This window comes from Rhipicephalus sanguineus, chromosome 10, assembly GCF_013339695.2.
Source record: "Rhipicephalus sanguineus isolate Rsan-2018 chromosome 10, BIME_Rsan_1.4, whole genome shotgun sequence".
Taxonomy (NCBI): Eukaryota; Metazoa; Arthropoda; class Arachnida; order Ixodida; family Ixodidae; genus Rhipicephalus; species Rhipicephalus sanguineus.
Window position 1 is genome coordinate 142,070,822 of NC_051185.1, and position 11,067 is coordinate 142,081,888.

The following is an 11,067-nucleotide window of genomic DNA, read 5'->3' on the forward strand; positions in this document are numbered from 1 at the left end:
AATTTTTTTACGCGTGATTAAGTAATGTTAACCACGGCGCTTCAAGGGGGAATTGGCTTGTGTCTCATCTGTCCGCCCGTGTGTTCATTCACTGTGTTCATTTGTCTAGGAAATGCCACCTCCCCATTCGGACACGTGCTTTCTGTTTCTGTTGTGACGGTTGCGATGTCTATCAAACGGCTTGACGTGCCCGAAATCATCTCTTTGTGTCTAGTCATTTACTGTCGTTCGATTCGCTAGAATGGTGCTACGTGCATGCCGACGGTTATGCTGCCCGTTTGTATCGGGCTGCCCTATAAAAACACAGTGGTCGCGCGTCAACCATCGCACTCGCTACCACGATGGGCACTGATGGCTCGTACAAGTTGATCGGCCTCGCCGCAGGTGCTGCCGCGTTCATTGGGCTCGGTGCGTATCTGTGCGAAAAGAAGTTTTACAAGTACTTCCAGCAGAGGTCTGCCCCGAATGTCGTCGTGTGTTCGTCTCTCGAGGATTTCGAGAGAGTGGAAGCTCTCTTCCTGGAGCTGTGTCGCCAGTCTAGAATCTTGGGACTCGACTGCGAATGGGTGCCCTGCAGCAAGAAGGAGAGGAACAAGATTGCCCTGCTTCAGCTGGCCCCCACGAGAGACTTCAGCGTGCTTCTGAGGCTGTGCAAAATGCTTCCCAACGAGGACGCGTCGGTGCTTCCGGAGTCGCTGAGAGCCGTGCTGGACGACGAGTCCATCGTCAAGCTAGGCGTCGCAGTGTGCGACGACGCCTCCAAGCTTCGCCGCGACTACGGACTGTCCGTTCGCGGCTGTCTCGACCTCAGATATGTGTTGACTTTCTTTCCGGAGCTCCGGCACTACCCGGCCGCCGGGCTGAAGAAACAGGCGCTGGCGATCCTGGGCGCGCGTACGGGCGACACCACAAAGCTCGCATGCAGCAACTGGGAGGCCGACGCCCTCAACGAGGCGCAGATCGACTACGCCGCGACCGACGTCTTGCTCCCCGTTCAAATCTTCGAGCAGATCGTACGCGACAGGCTGACGCTGTTCTCGTTCAGGCCCGGCTGGTATCGCCGGCTCAGGGCCCAAACCTTGGACGCCTGCGGACCGCTGCTGGACGTTCCTTTCTCCGAGGAAAAGTGCAATCGAATGTCCGCGACGAAGGCAGCAAGCATGGCAGCAAACGGCTCGACCCATTCGGGCACGACGCCCAAGAAACTGGGCTGTTTCCGGTCTTACATGACGCGCAAGACGCCGCTGTACGACAACTGCATGTTGCTGGTATGGTGTACACCATTCTAATGCACTACGGTTGCTGGTAAAGATTTTCAGCACGAGAGTAGCCAACATTCTAGGACTGCTCTTACTACTGTACACATGCTGTTCTAGTAAACGATCCCAGGAAGTTTGGAGAAACCAGCGTAGTGTACCAGAGTGTTGCTTACTTCGAGACAAATGCAAGCTTTTTCATTAGATTTTGTGGATATGGCTTACGTACACTACGCATACATGCATTGTTCGACTCAAATGTCAAGATAGAGACGAACTTCATAATTGCCACTGATGCTGTTAAAAAGTTATTTATGTTCTGGTGTTTCACATTACAAGACCTCAATATGATTGTCAGACACGCCGTAGTGGGGGGGCTCTCGATTCACGTTGACCACCTCAAGGAGGATTAAAAAAAAATTCTGGAGTGGAAGCTCTCATAACGCAATACTGGCAAAAGTGAAGCCACGGTTTGCCCATTGTTTGTCTTGGAAACATGCTCTTTTCGGGTGGCGCCCGTCTAGACACAAAGGCTAATTATAATTTAAGCAATCGTTCTTAATGAAAGTAACCTGCAGAGATGAGTACTGACACTGGTGTAGCAAGGGGGAAGGGGGCTCATGACTTGATCGGCATTAAAATTTGCCTGGACTTCTTTGCTTCTTAAGGAAGCTTGTAACACAAAGCTGCACATTGAGCACTATCTGTCCGAAAAAATTTCCCATATTAAACCGGTATAACGTCTGAGAAAAACGCTGCTAACTTTTTATCTTGCCACTGGTAAGATGGCAGATTCTTGTCATTTTTTAGGCATAACTTCAACTCCAGCAGTTTTCTTTTAATCCTCCTTGGGGTTCTTTAATGTGCAGTTAAATCTAAGTACGCATGTGTTCCTGCGCATTTCACCACCAGTAAGATGTGGCCACCATGGCTGGAAATTGAACCCGCACCCTCGTGCTCAGCAGTGAAACGCCATAGCCGCTATATCACCGCGGCAGGTGCTGTAATGCACTTGCCTGTTGCCGTTATTAGTTGTAGCAACAGTTGTGAGTAGCGCCACTTGTCCTGTACATCAGTGTTCTTTCTCTGCCCCATGTTGAATCCGTGCTATGCGGTATTTTAGCTTAGATTTGAACTAAATAAAGTGACGGTGTACTAGATGCACAGCAAGTTTTTTTTTATTGATATAGATAGGAAAAAGTAAACACTTTAAGCTAGTTTATTGACTAAGAACAGTTGTGGCACGGCGGCTGACTCGCTGGTTGGCATCACTGGGCTTGTTCATGGCGGCTGATTTGACACGGCATCCCCTCTTGTGTGAATAACAAGATGCCTATGCTCATGTTGTAGGCCTGTTTCTGCTCATCTCACAGGTGTCACTGAGACATTGGCTTGGATTGCCTCAAAGGCATTTGCAAGCTATAGCAGTTACAACCTTGCTCTTAGCTGCGCACCTTTCATGCTGGAAGCAAAATAGATTGAGGAAGTGTGCAGTTTCGTAAACTGCAAGCACACTAAATTAAGCAAGGAGCGCCCGAGGCACACATTCTGAAGTGAACAGGAATGGGCCCTGTTTTGAGGAAGCTTTGGAGTTTTAAAGACACTGATTGTAAATTAAATGTTGGCACACTGAACATTAGCAAGAAATGTTGGGAAGGCTGAAATGGAACAGGAGTCCACAGAAACTTGGAGGCTTGAAGTGGCCAGACAAGGATTGTCGCTTGAGCCAGTGTTTCGAAAGGAGGCAGTCTGTAAAGTTTGTGAATGCTTGCTGTAGCGACGTCGTACGTCCGCATAGGCGAATGCACTTGTCAAAACGGTGGCTCCAACAACAGTCCTTTTTCAATCACTTTTAAGTTTGGAAGCTCGATGGTGCATAAAGAAGAATAACCAGAGTTACGTCACATGAATCTCCGAGCATGACCATCGAATGGTGTAACAGTGCGTAGGGGTGAACTGCAATGGAACTTCGCTTTCACTAAATTCGTTATGAGCGAGTTGTATACAGACGACGCAACCTCTGCAAGGATGTAGGGCTAGTAGGTGTATTGTTTTCTTGTTAGCTCACGCATGTGCCTGGCGGTTGTCACTGTGGTTTAGTCGAAGGACGTCTCCGAAATGTTTCGGCGCCCCATGACCTCCTGTGCTGTGCATAAGAGGCACGGCGCCAAAGATGCATACATAATGTCGGTAATGTCGAGCGTTACTCCCGGCAAGTGGTAATAGTGGCACTTTTTTTCCGTTCTGGTTTCACAAAGGTCACTTTTGCAAGCTTTCTGTGATGCTTGCACTCTTATTGCAAACGAAAAATCTTGCTAGTAGGCACCTCTATAGTAACACTGTCTGACGTTGGGATTCTATGCAGTCTAAAGTTTTGTTGCAGTCAACTTTTAATAACAACGGCAAATAGTGGAGGTTGTCATCGCTGTGGTGAAAAGACAAGACTAGGCTCCCAACCATGCCATTTCATCTCTGCACACCTTTACTCGCAGGCACCGGATGGCGAGCCCCTCAGCAGCTGCAACTACAAGAAGGTGCAGTGGTACATCGACAAGGGCTTAGGGAGACTTGTTTCCCGTGACGACGAGCCAGTGGCCGTGCAGCTTAACTTTGAGCCATCCAACCGGCCAGTGCTTGACAGCCAGTACTACACGCAAAACAAGGACAACCTGTGCGTTGTCTGCAACTCCAGGCAGTCACTCGTCCGCAAGAATGTGGTTCCTCACGAGTACAGGTCAGGGGCATTAATAATTAACAACAATTCTGGGGGGTTTTATGTCCTACAACCACAATATGATTATGAGGAACGCTGTAGCGGAGGGCTCCGGAACTTTTGACCACCTGCAATTCTTTAACGTGCACCTAAACCTAAGTACAGTACTCATGGATTCAAAAGCGACATCACTTTTTTAGTATAGCGACTGGTATGTGCAATTGCTCGAGATAACCACATTATGTCGCGACAAATCTGGTCTGTAATGGTAATGTTGGCTCTGATCTACGCGTTGGTGTTGAAATTAAGCGGATATGACTTGAACTGAAGGCGGTGGAAATGAAAGTATGAGCGCTACTTAGCCCTAAATTGTCCTGTTTCAATCCGTGAGTACTGTACACGGGCCTCTTGCATATCGCCTCCATCGAAATGCAGCCGCCACGGCTGGGATTCGATCCCGCAACCTTCGGGTCAGCAGTCGAGCACCATAGCCACTAGGCTTGTAGGTCAGGGGCATTCAGTTGCTCTTCATGATGGTGGTGTGCTTTAGGGACCAAAGTTGCCAGTTACACGTCTAATAAGTGGATAAGTGCGCGGGGCCAGCACATGTGCTAGCCGAGGAACGAGGTGCCGAAGGGGAGGGCGCGCTCGATTCCCACGAAAGGTAAAGAGACAAGTACGATTTGCCTTCATAGAATAGGAAGTTTATTCTTCTGACTGTTCCCTTTCTTGTGAGCCAGAATTCTAGGCTTGTGCGAATATTCGAGCACTTCGAATATTCGAACGAATAATACAGTATTCGAATTCCCTTCGATTCGAATTTAAATTATTGAAAATTTCGAAGTATTCGAAATGAACGAATAGGTGTATATTAATCCGCTTATAACCCCCTTGTAAAGGTGCTTTCACTGCAGCGCTGTAGTGTTATACCGTGAATACACCTTTTCGAAAAAAATCCGCATGGTCCGTTTGTAATTTTTTGTAAAGGTGGTTTCACTGCAGTGAAGGGGTGCTATACCGTGAGTACACCTTTCCAAAGAAAATCCGCACTTCCGTGAAACCCCACTTTAAGGTTAAATGAACACATTACCCTCACATCGATTCATCATTTTTTAAGTTTAAAAACTTGTTATACCGGCTTATATGCTCCAAGTATAGTAAATTTTAAAACGTAACATATTTTTCAGGTTGTCATTTGCATTCTACCGAAAGCCAAATACTGCTACTATTCAAAGTTGCTTCCACTTCCTTTGAACCAAAAAGAATTACATTTGCACAATCCTTGTTACAATTAAAAAAAACCGTCGTGCAGGTTGGTTGGGTCATGACAGATATGCTCATTTTTCTTTATAATATGTGATATATACTATTCGAATTCGATTCGAAATTATTAGACCAAAATCACTATTCGCTTCGAACCTAAAATTTACTATTTGCACAAGCCTACAGAATTCCTATCTTTGAGATTGCTTCTGGATATGCCTCGATCGCATGTCGAGCCAAAGGTGGTTACTTTGACAAGCTCAGTCTACATTGAATTGCCTAAGACAGTGTGTAAGCTTGTCTTTGAGGTCCAGACATCTTCCCATTTTCAGCCCCTAGAAACTTTTCCTGGTTGACATCCAGCTGAAGATCCCCCCCCCCCCCCTTTGTTCATGCTACTCACAGCCACAGGCATCAGGAACTCAATAAAAGACATGACGCAGCTACCTAAGTGTACAGAATAACTTACCTTTGACATGAGATTTTGTAATGAAAGTGGTGCATCACCGTTCGCACTTCATTGGGAACAGATATAATGCACACAGATTCCATTTGAGCGTAAAATGAACCTACGTGAACTTGCAACAAAATGTGCTCCAAAGCCATTTTGTGATGGTGATGGTATTGCATCTGACCCCTCTCACGTTGCCAATGCTGCTGCCAATGCTGCAAACATGATTTAAATCCGTAAGCATTTCTATGCCGACACAATGAAAAAAATAAACTGTCCATTCCTCTGTCACGTAAGACAATCACCACTATAAATAAATGGATAAATACAAAAAAATAAATTTTCTTGGTGGGGCTGGGTTTAAACCCTGGCCCCGCGCTTCAAATGCAAGTATCTGAACCACTGGGCTGCGCAACTATGCTTGTAGAATGTGTATATATGTGAACCATACGAATGTGCTGTACCTGCGGTGTGAAAAAAATGTTTTAAAGAACACTTTTCATGAAGGCTTTGTTGAGTTTCATGGTGCTTGAACAAAAGCCCCCTTTAGAACAATATGTAAAGCCAACCTGAAAGTTTGTACACATCAGAAAAATTCCGACTGCCAAACACACATTTTGGGGGTCATGGGATGCGCATTGCATGGAGCCCATCTAGATGCTGACGAACCCTGGAAAGATGAAGAACCCTATGCCGATGCTGCCTAAAAACGTTCTATTGAAGGCTCCAACTTCCAATAAAACTGTACCCTTAAACATCAATGAGACTCTATATGAATCTTTTGTTTTGTACTCAATTTTAATACACAGGCAATTGTTGGACTCATTTTATTGGAATAAAGGCGCATGTCAGATCAGAGTAAATCAGATAAATACAGCATGCATAAAATCAAATTTATGCTTAGAATGACAAAAAGTTGAGCTTGTTGGTAAGGATTTATCACAAAAGAAAGTATGATGCTTCTACATAGGGCAAATGGACAACTGTGTTAATCAGAGACTAATGGAGCATAAGAGGTTATTAACCAGAGGCTTACAGCCTAATCTTTCTTTGCATTGTCATGAGTGTAATTGCCTGCCAAAATTTAATGAATGTGCAATGTTATGCAGGCACAAGAATGAAGAAACATGTCTAATGCTTCAGGCCTGGCAAATCAATAGTACTAGTGAGAGTGCATGCATGAGTCGCCCTTCGAATAACTTACATAACGAAGAAATGAAATAAAATGTCTGAACAACATGTATTGGACAAACATGTGGTGCTGTCATGCCTGCGCACACTCAGATAAGCTTTTGGTTCTGCGTGACAGAGTGCACTGCTGTCAGTGGATAGTCTATGTTTCTGTTGCCTTGTTCTTTTCTCTTGTGTCAGTGTTTGCACATGCTACCATGTTCAAATTTATGCACTGTTTATGAGGGTATTGCAAAAAATATACTTCACCTGAAGCATTATACATTGGAGTGGTGTAGACTATATCTTGTGTGCTTCATGACTGTGATGTCATTTTAAACGCATAGTTACGAGTTGTAGATTTGATCACTAAGATTTTTTTTTTGAATTTTGCTTTTAAGTACAACAAGCCTCGTGAAATTACAGATGCAGGTTGCTGAGAAAAAAAAGATTCTGTCACCATCTATGCATTGGACATGCCGCACTAATCGTATATAGTATATCCACCTTCTGTCTCAGCCTCATAATGTAAGACATTGCTAGCAATATCCCTGCAATGAATAAGTGCTTAGGGCATCGCTGCATGTTGTTATTGCTTTGTGGAAAAGGTACGCTTTGAAAAACAGCTTTAATGTAACTAAGGGGCCTGCAGATGAATGTTATCGCTGAAACAAAGTGTGAACTGAATCGCATCCTTTGTTTCTTCTTTTCAGAAAATATTTCCCAGAGATCATGAAGAACCACATATCACACGACATCCTGCTGCTGTGCCTCCGCTGTCACCAGATCAGTAATTTAAGGGACGGAGAACTTCGCAGAGCACTGGCGAAGGAATGTAATGCACCCATCGAGAGCGGCGTGCTGGGAAAAGTGATGGACGACCCCGAGCTGCGGAAAGTGCGTTCAGCCGGGCGAGCATTGTTCAAGGCGCGGAAGTCACTTCCGCAGGACAGGGTGGCACTTCTCGAGGATGTCCTCAAGAAGCACTTTGACGTTGACGAAGTCACAGACGACGTCATTAGGACGGCCTCGGAAATCGACACCAAGATTTACAACGAGGAGTTCATTCCGCACGGCTTCAAAGTTGTGGAACACTTCAAAAGCACAAGCGGACTGGTCTCCTTTGAAATGAGGTGGAGGCAGCATTTTCTGGACTCAATGCAGCCCCAGTTCATGCCGGCGATGTGGTCCGTAGACCACCACAAGGAGGTACTAGCTCTAAAGTATGCTCAAGGCAGGGCTAAAGATACGACGCTGTCGGAGGTTGGCCTCACTCAAGAATTTGTAGACAGTGTTCTAGACAAGCTTTCTCTTACTCTAGAGGACTTAAAGAAAGACTGATGACGTGTGGGGGCACTTTAAGGTTGCAAGGGACCACCGTTATGTTTTTTGTGTGTGTGTGAATAAAGCGAATCATTTGCAAAAGCACGAATACTTGTTGCGCAAGTAATGTCTCTGCAAATGGATTTGTCTTCATCAAGGTAGCTACTGCCATCAGGGTACCTACCCTTGGTGGGGGAGGAGTATGAAGGTAAACTTGTGTGCACAAGCTTGTTCAGTTGGGTAAATTTTTTATTTTAAGTGTTTAGCGTAATTCCTCCTATTTCTAGTAGCGACTACAAGTTCAGGTTTAAAAGGCACCTGCCTTTCCCTTCAATGGACCAGAATCCCCTCCCCCTTTCGTGTGAGCTCTGAAGCTCAGTGTTTATGGGCCGTATGCATCATGACTAAGCAGTACCTGCATGTGAAAAAGTCAAAGCAAAAGAAATGTTGCCATTTGGTTCTGTGACGCCCTATCGCATATGTTGCCACTGGCATAAGACAAACATAGCGCCATTCTGTATACGAAAATGCCTTGCTCCATACGCGTCACAGTCACAAACAGCTTTTAGGCTACTCTTCAGCAGATGTCGATACCAGTGTTGTTGCTAGCATAACTTATGCAGCGGTAACTTTTAATCGGAAAAACACAAGTCTATAAGGACGGACCAAAGCTTTCTAATGTCGCGATGTGCTCTCCTGTTGTACCTAAACTTTTATAATAACCTCAGTCCGACCAAATTCTCGATATAATTTTTGACAACTTCATGCCCATAGAGCACCATGTATTTTGAACTTCGGTATAACGAAACATATTCATCCGTGATTTTAATATAACAGTTTCACTGCTGCCGCAGGGGAAGTCCGCGGCGATAAGTTGAAGGTTCTGCAGGGGCCAGTGGTTATATGGCTGAGTTGCACACAGTTTTTGCGAACGAAGAGAACGCGTTCGCTAAAACCGCATGCACTGTATATATACACGCACACATACAAACGCACGCATGAACATACATAAAGCGTAGTTGAACCCTTCTCCAGCGCACCCCCCTCGAAAAAGTTTCTGGTTTTTCAGAGCGATGACATTCATTGCCTCAGCGGCAATGAATTTCATCACCCTGCGAAAATTGCAAGCGGCCGTTTTTTTTTTTTTATTATTATTATTATCTGAAAATGACAATGAGCTCTTCGAAGAAATGGCTGCAATTCTACCATTTGACCCTACCGCCAGTCTTCAAAGGTAATTAATTTAATTTGTTAATTACAACAGTAATTTATGTGTCTATTCGTCTTAAGACGGCTGCCGACAGAATAAGTAATTAGAGAGCAAATATCACATTTCCCTGTTCGAGAATTTTGTTAGACAACATTTATTACTGTACTCTGTTCTCGCTCGCGCTTATTTCTTGCGAGGATGAAACTTGATGAAAAGTTTAAGATTTTCTGCGAGTCGTTTTACCACACTTGCTTTCTATCCTTAATTATTATTATTATTAGTTTATTAAAAAGAATCGTAGTATACAATATATATGTCGAAGTGCAAAGTTTTCAGAAGGAGGCCCAAAAGTAAAAACTGCGGGAGGACCTCCTCTCAGAATTGGACAAAAAAAAATTTTTTATTAAGCACAGGGAATAAATTTAATATACATTCACAAATATAATAAAAAAATATATAGAAAAGCTCAATATGGGCAACACAATAACCAATTGAATAGACGAATTAATGCGATGAAAGCAGGTATGTTTAAAAACAGTATAAAAAACACTCGGCAAAACATCAATACAGGCAATGCAAAAGCGGAATGGTACAATAACTAAAGTGATGAGAACACGTATGTTCAGAAACACGTAAAAACACACGGTAAAGGATCAATAAAGGCAATGCAAAAACGGAATGGTATATTAATTAAAGTCACGAGAGCAAGTATTTTTTCAAAGATGATCGAAAACGGTTTAGTGATAACGTTTTTAAATGAGGGTTTAAAGTGTTCCAAATGGAAACCGCGCTGAAACAAGCAGTTTGCTTGCCATAATTCTTAGCGACTTTCGGTAACAGAAAATTATTTGACAGAGCAAACCTGGTCGTGTTCTTATTAATGAATTGATCAATTGGAAAGGCATCAATAGAAACTTGGCGGTTGATCACTTTATGCAGCAAGACCATCAGACTAGCTTTGTATGTGCAAACAACAGGTAGCACACTAAATTTTAGAAATAGGGGCTTGGATGATGAACGGGGGGATGTAAAGGTTATAATTTTTAGCGTGCGTTTCTGGATGCTAACCAAACGAGATATGTGAGTGTAATAAGTATTTTCCCAAGAGGTAATACAATATTTTATATCTATTGATGAACATTATGCGATTCTGCGGCACAAATGTGAATATCGTGTCCCAAGGACGTCCATGAAAGCAACGATGTTAGCAATTTATTTGCAAAGCCCCTACGTCGATGACTCAGCATTGGGGGGGGGGGGGGTACACTTCCCCCTCACCTTGCAATTTCCTTTTTTGAGAATTTTCGGACACATTTCTTGTATACGACCATTTTTCTTGTTTCTTGTATACGACCACACGGTCGCATAAGGGTAACCAATTATACACTAATAGACGAGCAGCTCAACCTCTATAAAACTGGTAAGTATATTACAGAGGACCTAGTTATTGGTGTTGTACATCAGTATGTACAACCAATATATATTTGTATTAGTTCAATGCAACTAGTACAGAACTGTAAAGACCAATGCACATTTCTATTAGTCTAATACAAGACTTATAAAACCAATAGAAAATTGTATAAGACTAATACAAATTGCTATTAGAAATTTTCCTAAGGATGTTGTACACATGTCTAACTTTGAAAACCTTATATTGGGCGTGATGGTGCATAGCTTTTGG

The 11,067-nt window shown here is 43.7% G+C and overlaps 1 protein-coding gene across 1 annotated transcript; it reads left to right on the forward strand.

Annotated features, from left to right (window-relative positions):
- The first annotated feature begins 121 nt into the window (after window positions 1-121).
- LOC119372517 (exonuclease 3'-5' domain-containing protein 2) lies at window positions 122-8,255 on the forward strand. Its single transcript, XM_037642996.2, has 3 exons — window positions 122-1,268; window positions 3,749-3,990; window positions 7,567-8,255. Exons 1-3 carry the CDS (start codon window positions 342-344, stop codon window positions 8,192-8,194), a joined length of 1,797 nt encoding a protein of 598 aa, XP_037498924.1. The 5' UTR covers window positions 122-341; the 3' UTR covers window positions 8,195-8,255.
- The last annotated feature ends 2,812 nt before the right edge of the window (window positions 8,256-11,067 follow it).